The sequence below is a fragment of the Otolemur garnettii genome, unplaced genomic scaffold (genome assembly GCF_000181295.1).
Source record: "Otolemur garnettii isolate 467f Iridium unplaced genomic scaffold, OtoGar3 scaffold00035, whole genome shotgun sequence".
NCBI lineage: Eukaryota > Metazoa > Chordata > Mammalia > Primates > Galagidae > Otolemur > Otolemur garnettii.
In genome coordinates, this window is record NW_003852430.1 from 1,485,625 (window position 1) to 1,499,797 (window position 14,173).

Below are 14,173 nucleotides of genomic sequence, written 5' to 3' on the forward strand. Positions count from 1 at the left end.
GATTCTCACCGCGGACAATTAAATTATCTCACCTCTCTGACCCTTCTTTCCCTCTACGCCCGGTTTGCCGCAAAGGTCTTACAAATGATCCTCGAAATAATGAATGAGTTTCACTGTCATCTTTTCGCCTTCTGGGATCTTTATAACACAAAGGCACGCCCACTGCGAGCGCCAGCGAGGTCCACTCCTCCCAGAAAGGTAGCAGACTCAGGTTCCAGGACAGGGTCTAAGACAAGACGGACGAGGAAAGCAGCGAGGCGCGGCTGCCAACCGGGTGTGGCAGCACTGGCGCTCCTGGCCGCGGCCGCCTGGCAGCTCGGCTGGGGCCGGCGGGCGGGGCGGGGCTGAGGCGAGGACTGCACCACGCGCATGCGTGCGGCCGGGAAGGCGCGGCCCGGTGGGGCGCCGAGCCGACAGCGCTGGCGCAGGGACGGCTTCCGGACTCCAGGTACCTCGCTTCCTCGCAGTTGGTCCCCAGCGTCTCTCCTTTCAGCTGCGGCAAGGTCTCGGGGCCGCAGGTGAGCTGTGCATTCCGCAGTGGAGACCTTCCTAACGTGAAGATTTTTGCAAAGGCGCCGAAGTACAAGGGACTTTGCTGAATGGGCGTCCCCTTCTCCCAGATCCCGATGCAGCAATCAGTAATGCAGAGGACCTTGAGGGGACTTTGCAGGGGATGGGGTCTGCCTTCCCAGGGACCGTATTTCTCTTCCTCCTGGGAAATTCTGCCTTCTCACGGCCCTAAATCTCCCACTTGTCCTGCCTCCTACATTCCTGGAGCTGGCGTAGTGATGGTGGTGGAGGCGTGCGGTAAATGCTTGGCAAGATTTCACCCTTCCCAACACCCCCTAAGCTTCACTCGAAAAAGGTTTCTATCGTGCCCCCAAAGAGCTCAAGGGTAGTAATGTTTTAACTTGTGGAAATGCCTTTTACATAATAGTTTACGAAAAATTCCTTAATGAGTTAAGGTCCTGGGGCTGGCGTGAAGGCAGGAACGTGTTGCATGGTTCTGCACGCAGTGCACTAAATCATTTTATTGCATCTCACCAGGATGCTTTCTGGGCATTCTAAGCCTTGAGCATCGCGTTTGTGATGAGAGCATTGATGCAGTAGTCTCCCACGCCACACCCCACTGGCAGCCGCTCCCTGCTGCCTGCCCCGGTCAGTCTCGTTTTAGGCCCTGTCCTGGTTTTGATGTTGTGCTTCTGGCCTGGCCAAATGGCCCTGCCCTGGAAAAGGCAGTAAGAGGGTTAATTGCTTTTTGTTTGGAATTTCTCTGTGAGAATAGAAACCTGCAAGTATTGGAAGTAAGTTTGTTTTCCTCCTTAGAACAGAGGTCAGTTCACTAAGGAGATGGAGGGGCTGCCTGTTTCCTGTACCCGTTATAGAATGTCTTAAGTCACAAGCTGTTCACTAATTCATTGTTTTCGAGAATTTCCTAAGCATCTGCCTTCTGCAGGGTAGGATTCTTGGTTCTGTAAGGATAACAAAGAACCTGGGTTTGCTCTCAAGGAGCTTGACTGGCTGAGAGGAGAGAGGATCCTAACTTAAGTAGCTCCACACCAAGTGAAAGGGGATGGGTCCCTAAGAGAGGGTTATGGAGCTAGGTATAAGCCTTTCATACCAGCTGGAGAAAATAGGCCACCAAATCACTACCTGATCTTTATGTAAGGGTGTTTTGCTAATGTTTGGCAGGCATCGCAGACTGATCCAGTCCAGGTGGGTCCCATTATTTCCAGCCCCCTCCCACTTCCCTCACCACACACCTGCTGCTGCTCTGGTGTCCCCTGTCTCAGGGAATAGGGCTTCTCTCCCCCCTACCTCTACTAATGGTCCAAGCCAGAGACCTAGGGGTGAGTCAGCTCTGACTCATCCCTGCTCTTCCTCTCCACACCGGGGCCTGTTGATTGTACCTCCTGAATCTCTCAAATCCAACCACCTTCTCTCTACTCTCATTGCTGTTTCTCTGGGACAGCCTCCCATCATCAACTAAGCTCTTGCTTAGTTTCTGCAACTCTGAGCCAGGAAGCAGGTGCTGGAATAGAAATCTGATTGTGAGTCTTACTTCACAGATCCCTCACTGCCCTTAAGACAGAAGCCAGATTCCTTTTGCAGAACTTACCCGGGTGTGCAGCCTGGCTCTCTCACCAGCCCCCTCTCTCTTCACAACCCCCTTGTACTTGTCATAGAACATGCCATGCTTTCTCATGCCACTGGGGCTTTGCGTATGTTCTCCCTTCTGCCAGGAACGCCCTTTCTCCCCACCTGCTTCACTTGGCTTACTCCTGCCCACTCCTAGGTCCCAGCTAGGAGGAAGCTCTCCTTAAGCTCCCAAGCCTCGTCCAGTGCCACTCCTTGTTATGGTTCCTGCACCTCTTCTCTTAGGGCTCATGCGTGCATCTCCTCCTCCTGTGCTGGAGGAACAAGGCTGTGTCTTAGGGCCTCCCATCACTACTGCCTTGCACAAAGATGCTCAATAAGTAGTCGTTAAATGCAGTTGAATGTAAAACTGTATTATAGTATGATCCACTGATTGCCTGGATCATAAATGCCTGGCTGGCCATAGCAGACGTTTTATTTGTGGAAGTAAAAAGAAGTAAACAGCTAAGAATATATAAGGCAGGTCTTGAAAATAGAGGAGACTCACCTTTAGGAACTCCTGAGTGTGCCTGGGGGTGGTGAGGAAGGGGACAAGCAGACCTTCCTTTCTTTAGTAGACTTGGAGAGACTTCGGTAATTCTGTGAGGTATGTGTAATTTTTATGCGCATGTGCTCCCCCAAACTCATGTTTCATGCAATTTGTCCTTCCCCCCTTGCCTTAGAACTGCAACCTTACCAATGGACCTGGTTGGTTTTGGTTATGCAGCCCTCGTGACATTTGGAAGCATTTTGGGATATAAGCGGAGAGGTAAGCCTGAACCAAATTTCATCAAAGGGACTTAGTGGTGGAGGGTTGGTGGCTGTGCTAGGGTCATCTGAGGGTTGGTAAGTAGCACAAGAAGCTGAAGATGGCTTTGAGGTGGCTGGCTTCCAGCCTGTTATGGAAGGGGCTCACGGAGGGAGGGGTAACACAGGGCCGGGCATGGCAGAGCCTTCCAACCTGGGGCTTCTGGCCTCTCTTCACCACAAAACTCTTCACCTGCCGTTATCATTGCATAATTGATTTAACCTGTCTTAGAGTCACTGCTTATTACTCAATAAGGATTTTTTTGTTGTTTATGTAAACATGGTACCAGAAAACTAAGTTATATTGATACTGTGTGTTGCAAAGGAAAATTTGTTAAATACTTAGATATAATATCCAAAGTTGTCTCTTTATCTCTGAGAGGGGTGGGAGGGAAACAACTGAGTGATTAAAGAGTTTTTGTAGAGAAAAATGAAAGGTCAAAATTTTATATTTTGCTTTGTTTTAAGGTAGTATCAGGTATAGTCATGGTGTCATAGTTTTTTTTTTTTATTTTAATGAGATTTTTAAAATGAGGTTTTATTTCAAAGGCTGTAGTATTTGTGACCTTGGTGGACTTGAATTTGAGTGAAAAAGTGAGGTCTACACAGTTACCAGTTGGCTCCCTTCTTTAAAAATTGCTAAAATGTGAAAGACGAAAAAGCACAATTCTCTCTAGTGGTTGAGGAGCTGGCAGGTTAGAACAGATGATCTTCTAAGAGTCCTTAAAACCTGTAATTCACTTTATTTTGTTTTGTAATTCACTTTAGATTTTTGTTTGTTGTTTCTGTCTTAATGTATGTGTCCTTGTGGGGAAAAAATGGTAACAAAATAAGACCTGTCAACGACTCAGAAGTTGACATTTCATTATCTACTTGAGTAAAAGGTGAAAGATTTACGCAATCTGAAGAGAAACGAAAGTATTCATAATAAATAAAATCCTGATGGAATTGTTATGAAAAAAAAATTTTCATTGTCAAAGACAATGTCTAAATAACTTCTGTTACAAAATAGGAAAGAACATGTGGGCACAGACATTTTTGCCTGCCTTTTAGAGGGGAGAGAAGAAGAGAGTGTGTGTGTGTGTTGGGGGTGGGGTGGGAGGTATTCATTATTATCCAGATCTCTTCAGATTTCACCAGCTGCTGGGAACAATTGAAGTTATGTTAGCTGTAAAGTCTTTAAATTCAGGGGCTTCTTGCCCAGCCCACAAGAGCCAGCCTGTGAAGGTATTATGGGTTCACGGGGAAGCTCACTCTTGTAATATAAAGTGGCTTAAAAGCATAGGCCACTGACTGGCACCTGTGGCTCCGTGGGTAGGGTGCCGGCCCCATATACCAAGGGTGGTGGGTTCAAACCTGGCCCCGGCCCAACTGCAACAAAAAAATAGCCAGGCGTTGTGGTGGGGGCCTGTAGTCCCAGCTACTCGCGGGGCTGAGGCAAGAGAATTGCATAAGCCCAGGAGTTGGAGGTTGCTGTGAGCTGTGACGTCACAGCCACTCTACCAAGGGTGATAAAGTGAGACTCTGCCTCTACAAAAAAAAACAAAAAAAAGTGTAGACCATAGAATTGAGCATTCCTGAATTCTAGTTGTGACTTCTGGACCACAATTCCTCACCTATAAATTAACTGTTACGATTAAATAAAATCATGCATGTAATACATTTTATATAGTGCCTGGCATAGAATAAAAGTTTAAATATTCTGGTTGCTTCTGCCACGGCTTCCCTGCCAGTGGGGAGGTATGTAGGCCAGTGAGGCAAAATGCCTTTTTCTCTAATAGTTTTGTACTCTAGTCTTGTATTCTAAGTTGCTTGTGGCCCAGAGGTCTTAGAATGTTTGTGTGAAAGTGAGTCATTTCTTTTCTTTTCACTTAGAGTTTGCCTAGGCAGAAGTCCCATGCAGCTAGGTCAGGAGACCCTTCTCAGGGACAGTTATTGAGAATAATTTCAGGAAGGTGAACAATGTGGTGACAAAGTGGTGTTTGGCTGGGCACGGTGGCTCATGTTCATAATTCCAGCACTTTGAGAGGCTGAGGTGGGAGGATCACTTGAGGCCAGCCTGGGCACTGTAGTGAGTCTTTATCGCTACTAAAAAAAATTATCTGCTCCTGATGGCAAGCACCTGCAGTCTTAGCTACTTGGGAAGCTGGGCTGGGAGGATCGCTTGAGCCCCCAGAGTTCAAGGCTGCAGTGAGCTATGATTGTGCCACTGCCCTCAGCCTGGGTGGCAGAGTAAGACCTTGTCTCTAAAAATACCTGAAAATCGTGTTTAGTGGAAGGATACCAATGTGTCCAAATCCTAAACTAGACTAGCTGCCAGAGGTAAGTTGGGTGAAAACGAGATTCTTTTCCTTGATGGAGGAGAGAGGCAGTGTAGTTGCAGGGCAGAGGGTGCTGAGTAAGCACCAGGCTGGCTTGGGTTTACCCTCTTCCTGCGTAGGTCTCCAGAGAAGTGGATAACCAGGATGACACTATGATTTGAAGGCTCTCCCTAAGCCAAGGAGCACCAAGTGCCCAAAGCCAAAGATGGCCAGAGGCTTGCTCTGCCTCTGACTTCTCTCCAGGGCTGACTCTGAAGGGAAGAGCTTGGCGGTTCCTCCAGAGAGGCAGGAGCACATGTGGGCCCATTCCTACTCTGAGGATCATGAGAGCACCTGAAGGGAGGCTCCCTCGGGCACCTTTCAACTCCTGTGCAAACTCACCTACCAGGGCTGTGCCCCACCAGATGGGCCATCCCAGGAAGGGCAGGGAAAGGGCTTGGAGCTTCTTTTCTTATAGCCCCTGCGCTTTTGGCTCTTCCTTTTTCTCAGGATCTTTGCTCCCTTCCACCAGCCATGGCTCTCTTGTAAGGCAGAGAGCACGGTCCTGCCTCCTTCCCCGTGCAGGGTGAGTTCCCCCGGGAACCTTCCTGGTTCTCATCCACCTGTGCTGCTGGGGAGCCCGCCCTGGGCCTGCTGCTTGCTGTCAGATCTCAGCCAGACTCACGTGCAGACACTGCCGCTCCCTCCGCATCCTTAAATGTGTTCAGATGGTGGTAGCAGGGTTTCAGGGTGGGTTTCTGTGTAGCAGTACGCAGAAAGGGGATCACAGAATCTCTAGTGAGAAGACACTTTAGTGGCGACCTAGTCATGCATTTCAGAAAATGCTTTCCTCTCCTTAACTGTATCCTTATCTGACATCTTCTGCTGGAACATGACCCATAACGGGAGCACCCAGTCATGCTAATCAGTATTTGTCACACTGGTGTCTAAGTCTGTGGGCCTGCAGCAGTGGTGTCAAAAAAAAAAAAAAAATCAGTATTTATCAGGTGTTCCTTATGTCCCTGGCCCTGCCAGCAATGAGCAAATACAGAGCCCACAAGCAAATGGGGGAGACTGATGTTCAATCCACACACAGCATCTAAATATGTGATCATGAATAATGGAGGACAGTGATGGGGGCCCCACTCGGAATTGTGGGTCAGAGGACAGCTCTGAGGAACCAATGCCCCTGCAGACATCCAAAGGGGAGCTGCACTTGGCCAGGTGGACGGTGCAAGGAAGAGCAGTCCACACAAGGAACAGCATGTCTGGAGGCTGTGAGGAATACAGTTGGGATATGCAGAGAAGTGAATGTAGGCTCCCAAAATAAAGCAAACTGGGTTTTTTTTCCTAAGTGGATCGGGAGGCACTAAAGGTTTTTAATTAAGGGATTGACCTGCCCAGATGTGTGTTTTTAAAGATCATTTTACTGTCTTTGAAGAATAGATTTGGGGGAGACAATGAGGAATATAATATCATTTCCGACTGTAACATTCTATTTTTTTTTGGAGGCAGGATCTCGCTCTGTTGCCCAGGCTAGAGTGCAGTAGCATAGTCATAGCTCACTGCAGCCTGAATCCCTGGGGTCAAGCAATCCTTCCACCTCAGTTCTCCCAACCAGCTGTGACTACAGGCATGCATTGCCATGCCCAGCTAATTTTTTTTTTTTTTAAGAGATAGCATCTTGCTATGTTGCCCAGGTTGGTCTTGAACTTCTTGCCTCAAGCTATCCTTCTGCCTCGTTCTCACAAAGTGCTGGGATTACAGGTATGAGCCTTCACAACTGGCCCTAAGCCTTCATATGACATGGGTGGTGTTGACCCTGTTTGTTTTGTAACTGATACAACCCAGAGAGGCTAAGTGACTTAGCCAAAGTCCTTTAGCCAGCAAGCAAAAGAATTAGGACTAGACTTTAGTCCATCTGGCTTCTCATTCAGGATGGTACTCTGTGTGTGTGTGCACGCACGCATGCATACATGTGCTACAGTGGTTCTTAACCCTAGCTTAAGGTGACCAGATTTTAACATTGGTAAAGTGGGACACCATTGATGGTTGGGGGGCCTGACAACATTGCGAACTTTGATAAGCAGTTCTCGGTAATCACTTCTCAACAATTATTTATTATTACAGTTCAACATTATAAAATTAACAAAAATAATATAAAACTCATATCTGGTGAAATAGCCACATGGCAGCTGAAAACTGTATATTCCCTTCCTGTTCTCCCACCCGTTCCCTAGCTTGTCATGCATTCTTTCCAAAAATTGGGACTTTTTTAAAATGCCACGGGACACAGGACAAATTGTTAAATCAGGACTGTCCTGCCAAAAACGGGACATCTGGTCACCTTACCCTAGCTGAACACCTGAATTTCCTATGGGATATTTTAAAAATAAAGGCACCTTGATCCTGCCCTCAGAGATTCTAACCAAATAGATTCTAAATAGGATAGTCCATGAAGCAGAGGTTGTATGTGTCTTGTTCATAGTGTCACCAACATGTAGCCTACCGTCTAGGGCACCTGAAGTGCTCCGTGTTTGACATAGTGCCTGGGGCAGGTGGATGGGTGGGGGCTGGGAGTGCCCTGGTGGGGTGGGCGCATCAGTGCCCTGGTTCTTCCCCTTTCTCTGTGTAGTCTTCGTTGGCCCGTGAGCCCTGAAATCTTGAGGCTTGAAGATGTGTTAATAATTCAGGACAGAACCACTGCTTCATTTGCACAGCGCTTCTTTGTTTCCTTATAGCAGCTAAAAGTCCCTTTGCATCTTATTTTCCATCATTGCAACCTCACAGTAAAAAGATGGAGGCAAAGAGAACAAAGACAAAGAAAAAAAGGGCGTAAAGAAGCCAGCTAATGTGATCCACGTCCAAACACCACTATCAGGCAGGTTTTCCTATACCTCCGAGGGCTATCTAATCCCGGCCCTGGTTTGCGTTCACTGTTCCTCTGCTTTGCATTTAGTCTTCAGTGTGAAGCAGCCATTTCTCAGAAACCGTCAGTGAGAAAGCCCGTCCTTAATTCGACTTTGTCCAGTTACAGGGCCCCAGGAGGAATATACTCAAAGGTGCCTAAATCATACTTGAAGTAATTCCTCTCATTTTGATATTCTCTTGAGCCCATGTTTTTTTTTTTTTTCTTCTAGGTGGTGTTCCATCTTTGATTGCTGGTCTTGTAGTTGGGTTTTTGGCTGCCTATGGAGCTTACCGTGTCTCCAATGACAAACGAGACATAAAAGTGTCACTGTGTAAGTAAAGCATTTTCTCCAGCTAGATAATCAAATATTGGAGGTGGCCTTTTTTTTTTTAATTTTTTTTTTTTTTTGAGACAGAGTTTCAGTATGTTGCCCATGGTAGAGTACTGTGGCATCACAGCTCACAGCAACCTCAAACTCTTGGGCTTAAGCGATTCTCTTGCTTCAGCTTCCCAGTAGCTGGGACTATAGGTGCCCACCACAATGCCTGGCTATTTTGTTGTTGTTGTTGTTGTTTGTTGTTTAGCTGGCCCAGGCCAGTTTTAAACCCGCCAGCCCTCGTGTACGTGGCTGGTGCCATAACCACTGTGCTACAGGTTCCTAGCCTGGAGGTGGCCTTTTGAGACCTTATGCTAGGTTGGCTAGAAAATATTCAGTCAAATGGCAAGTCGCCACCTTCATGTGTCAAGACTGAACACAACTCTTTTTCCTTTCTAGCCAGACATGATAAAAAATAATGGTACTGCTGCTAAGCCTTCCAAACGCGGAAGACTATTTATATAAAGCTTGTTACTGGAAAGATTAAATTAGAAAACACAATATTCCAAGATTTTCTATTAACTCTCCTAAATGCATATTTAGCATAGTTTTTATGTTGCTGTAAAAACATCTAAAAAGAGACAACCTGGCATTATTTTATTTAATTTGCAGGCAGCTTTTAGATTCTACAGGGCCTTAATCTAGAAAAGCAAGACTGACACTCTTGGGAGCTTAATGAGAGAATGTGCACAGAGATTTCTTTCCATTTTGGAAACTGGTGTCTTTAAAGCCACAAAAATGCTTGACTTTCTTTGGTCTCTCTTGAAAGAAATACAGTAAAGGGTTACAAGAGAGAAAGAGTAACAGGTTAGAGAACTATGTACACCAAGGATGCTGTCTCTGTTTGATCTGATTATTGTTCAAAGTGCCATGGTGGGCTAAGGAAGAAAATACAAAAGAAGACAAAATTGTATCTGTTGTATGTTTGAAGGAGAGATTTTCTGGGCTTTTTCTCTTTAGTTATTTTTCATGGAGGCTAGGGATGTTTTCAGTGAGATTGTATCAAAAGCATCCAGCAAGATGTAGTTATATGGGCTTTTTATTCACATACAGTTAAGTAGTTCAGGTGTTGTCATTTTATTTTTTATATCAATGAACAGATTTTCTTTGAAAGCTGTTCTTAAATTGTGACACTGATGCCCTAATCTCTTATAGAAAACCCACTCCATCTTAATATTGGCACAGCTCCTAAAAGGCTGATGTGAGCTTCTGAATATAATATTATTACTCAGACTATTCGTCTCCAGACATTACATTCTCCAAAATGGAATGCTACAAAGAAAAACCAGTCGGCCTCCTTCCTGGTGTTATTTTATTAATCAGATCTTACTTTTAAAGGAAATAGTGGTTATTTTCTTTACATAGAGTTAACCAAACGTTTATTGAGTGTCTCCTGAGGGCCCAGGCATACTGCTTAGTATTTTTGAGAAAAGTTGAGTAAAACGTAGTCTGAAGCCTTCAAGGAGTGTTTGAAGTTACTCCAAGAATGGATTTTGACATGTTTTCTTGCTCAGAAACATTTTGATGAGGTAGTTTATAAAATATTTTGATAGAGCACTTTGTCTTTTCAAGAAGATGGCAACTCAGTACCTATCCGTGCTGGTTGTTCTGCTAGAAATCCTTGAACCATACCCATTTTCTTTCATAAACCAGCATTGGTAATATGTTTGAACCTTTGGTTCATGAATCGATTTGGTTTCCAGTTACAGCTTTCTTCCTGGCCACCATAATGGGTGTGAGGTTTAAGAGGTCCAAGAAAATAATGCCCGCTGGGCTGGTTGCCGGTTTAAGGTAAGAAAAACTATTTTGATCTACACTTTCCTCTGCTGTCATTTTGAAGTGCTGACTTATTGGCAGAAATTAAGTTTAATTTGAAAGGTCAGAGTCAATTGCATTACGATAAGCATGACCAAGCATGACCGTAAAAACCTTAAAACATCATGGATTCAATTTGTCTTTGGTATTCACGTGCACATGAGCGTTCTCAGCAGGTACACTTAGTCCTACTGTAGTGTCTGATCGCACGCCTTTTCAGAATAAAGAGATAACTTCAGCCTCATTTTCCCTTAAGATTCACCCACCTGAAATAATGAATGTGTTCATTTAAATGCAATACTCAGTCTCTTGTAGAGAGCTGGACAGAGTGACAGTCTGATGCAATTATTTTGAGTTTTTAAGGAAGAGAGATTTCACTTTTTTTTTTTTTTTTTTGCAGTTTTTGTCTGGGGCTGGGTTTGAACCCACCACCTCTGGCATATGGGGCTGGCACCCTACTCCTTCGAGCCACAGGTGTCACCCAATTTCACATTTTTTAAAAGATAAATAGGGAGCCTCAAATTTTTCTTAATTGGGTCTAGTAACACTGTTCTTAAGATTAAGCATATTGCCAAATAAAAATTTAGAGTCAGCATTGTTAATTCCTTCTGGAACCTGCTTTTATATGTCATGAAAGCCTTAAACACGCTGATGTGCTGTGATAAATATTTTCACTTTTTGGAAGTGATTGCAAAGAAATGCAGTCACGAGACTGATGTTCACTGCAACTTGATCTCTTTATTTTAAAAAATTAAATCATAACTGTGTACATTATTTAAGGGTACAATATGCTGATTTTATATACGATTTGGAACGTTTACATCAAACTGGTTAACATCGCCTTCACCTCATTAATTGTTGTGTGCAACTTTATTTCCAATGGAAGGCACAAGAAACTGAGAAATTAGGAACAACTCAAAAATTCACCAGTAAGGAAATGTTTTTAGTAAATATTTTGTCCTTATAATATATTGAGCAGGCATTACACGTCACGTCTTCAAAAACTATTTAGTGGCATTGGAAAACCTTAGTGACATCATAAGGTGTAGAAACAGGATCAAAATATGTTTCGTATAGAAAACCAAGAAAGAAAGGAAATCTCTCAAACTGTTAGTAGTGTTTTTCTCTGGGTGGTAGCATAATGAATAGTTTTAATGTTCTTTCTGCTTTTCTATAGACCTTTTTAGTATTATAAACATAATACGTAACTATGTATTATGTTTTGTGGGTGGAGCTATGTTTACAAAGGGCTGCTTTCCAGCCCTTTCTATTGATTGATTGATTGAGAGAGACACGAGGGGCTTCCCATTTGGATTTCCTCCCTTTGCTGCTGAAGGTTCCGTTCTTTTGCTCATCATGCTTATCAATCTTTCTCCCTGCCAATAAAGTCTATCCTGTTGCTTAAAAAAAAATAAAAAGAGACACTGGGTCTTTACTTTGTCACCTACGCAGGAATATAGTGGTGCTCACTGTCGCCTCAAACTCCCAGACTCAAGTGATCCTTCTGCCTCAGGCTCCTGAGTAACTGGGACTACAGGTGAACAGCATCACACCCCGTTAATCCCATCCCCTACCTGTCAAGTAACTGGGACTACAGGTGAACAGCATCACACCCCGTTAATCCCATCCCCTACCTGTCAAGTAACTGAGACTACAGGTGTACAGCCTCACACCAGGCTAATCTTATCCCTTCCACCTCTCAGGTAGCTGGGACTACAGGTGCACACCATCACACCTGGCTAATTTTATTTTTCCTATAGAGATGGTGGACTCGCTATACTGCCCAGGCTGGTCTTCAGCTCCTGGGCTCAAGCAGTTCTCTCATCTTGGCCTACCAAAGTGCTGGAATTAGAGATGGGAAGCACTACACCCATACTATAGCCTTGTTCTTTTTTTAATGTAGAGACAGAGTTTCACTTTATTGCCCTCGGTAGAGTGCTGTGGCGTCATACTGCTCATAGCAACTTCCAACCTGGGCCTCGGCGATTCTCTTGCCCCAGACTCCTGAGTAGCTGGGACTGCAGGCACCCGCCACAACGCCCAGCTGTTTTTTTGTTGCCATTGGCAGGAGCCGGGTTTGAACACGCCACCCTCGGTATATGGGACTGGCACCCTACCCACTGAGCCACAGGCCCTGCCCTATATCCCTGTTCTAAAAATTATACTTGATGGTGGGAACAATCAGAAGTAGGGTTTACTGATCAGGAAGACAAAACTCCAGTCAATACAAAGGAGCTGATATTTTAACAATAGCACCTCCAAATTGCTCTAGATAACTTTCCCAAGTTGTCTTACTTGACTGGCTTTTGAAGGTTTGTGTTTCTTTCACACCTTTCTCTTCTAAACTCTCATCCCAGCTTTTCAGAACAGCAAGTTCTGACTTTTCCCATCCCTGCAGTGAACATGTTTATGTGGCTAATTCAGTCCTGCTTGGTAGGTTAGCAGGCAGAGGTGATGAGATCACCCAGTTCTAAGGGGTAGAGCGAGGAGATAGCCCTGGAAGCCAGGGCCCAGTCACACTGCAGGTTAGGTGAACATGTGACCCCTTCTGTCCTGCACCAGGTAAGAGTGACCCTGCCTTGGCCTTTTGTTTTAATCCAGCCTCATGATGATCCTGAGACTTGTCATGTTACTGCTCTGAGCATCCAGCGGAACCACAAACCAAGTCTGTGTCATCCTCCTGTCACGAGCAGGGCATATTCTTTGTAAAAGATAAATTTCTTTATTATTATTATTTTTTGACTATACCAATAGATTTGAGGTTCAAGTAAAAGATAAATTTCAATATGGAATTTTCAATATGTCTTATTTTCTGCTGGGAACAAAAGTAACACTGTCACCTCTAAACACAAGTTTGAGATGGTTTTTTTTAGAACAAAAACTTGTCAAGCATTGTTTTCATTAAAGATGTTTAATCATAATATGCTGTCCCATTTGCTGGGTCTATTTTAATATAGGTGGCATTTTTTGACAATTTCAAATGCTCACGTCTCAAGTAAGTTTAAATTAAACTATAGTTTATCAAATAAAGGAATTCCTTAAGTGGATATCACAGAGCGCTAATGTAGCTATTTGTGGTTTGTGTTGTATTAGAAATTACTAGAAATTATATTTTTCCATTTTAATTGTATTGCTGCCAGTGTTATTTTGCCTTTAAAAAAATTTCATTCTCAGCACACTCTGTGTCCTAGATTGTATTCAGTATTCAAATAAAAGACATTTTGTTTTAAACCTGTTTCTTTTCTTTTTGTGTCTGCTGTGTATGTTCAGATCATCTTTGATATTTCCATGTTCAGTGAGGAATGGAAAGGGCTGGGGAGGAGGGTGTTAAAGCCCACATGCTATACTTCCTCAGGAACAGACACTCTGTCTCTCTGAAAGACTAATAGTTCTGAAACAAAAATAATTTCGTTTCAAATCACCACTTCACTTTTGAGCATGTTTATAACTCTTAATGTCCAAGGCACATTTAGGGCCCAGATTGAACATCAGGAAAACCGAGTCAAGGAGGAATTGGAGTAAATGATTGAAAGACCCCTTAGAGCACTGGTCCCCAGGCTTTTGGGCATCAGGGACCAGTTTCGTGGAAGACAATTTTTCCACAAAACAGGAGTGGAGGATGGTTTGGGGTTGAGTCAGACACATTACGTTTGTTGTGAACTTTATTTCTATTATCATTACAGTGTAATAAAGAATGAAATAATCCTACAACTCGCCTTCATGCAGATGCAGCTCACTTGTCACTTGCCACTCACTGGTAGGGTTTTGATGTGAGTCTGCAAGCCATTGGTTTATTATGGTCTCTGTGCAGTCAAACCTCTCTGCTGA

General features: G+C 44.2%; 1 protein-coding gene across 2 annotated transcripts; it reads left to right on the plus strand.

The window, feature by feature from the left end:
• The first annotated feature begins 392 nt into the window (after positions 1 to 392).
• Positions 393 to 13,516, plus strand: TMEM14A (transmembrane protein 14A). 2 transcript variants are annotated; one of them, XM_003789644.3, is made up of 5 exons: positions 393 to 518; positions 2,820 to 2,905; positions 8,384 to 8,485; positions 10,234 to 10,321; positions 12,947 to 13,516. In XM_003789644.3, the coding sequence occupies exons 2-5, from the start codon at positions 2,836 to 2,838 to the stop codon at positions 12,984 to 12,986; spliced, it is 300 nt and encodes a 99-aa protein (XP_003789692.1). In that variant the 5' UTR covers positions 393 to 518; positions 2,820 to 2,835; the 3' UTR covers positions 12,987 to 13,516. The 2 variants fall into 2 exon arrangements, with proteins under 2 accessions (XP_003789692.1, XP_023368901.1); XM_023513133.1 differs by lacking the exon at positions 393 to 518 and adding an exon at positions 1,432 to 1,457.
• The last annotated feature ends 657 nt before the right edge of the window (positions 13,517 to 14,173 follow it).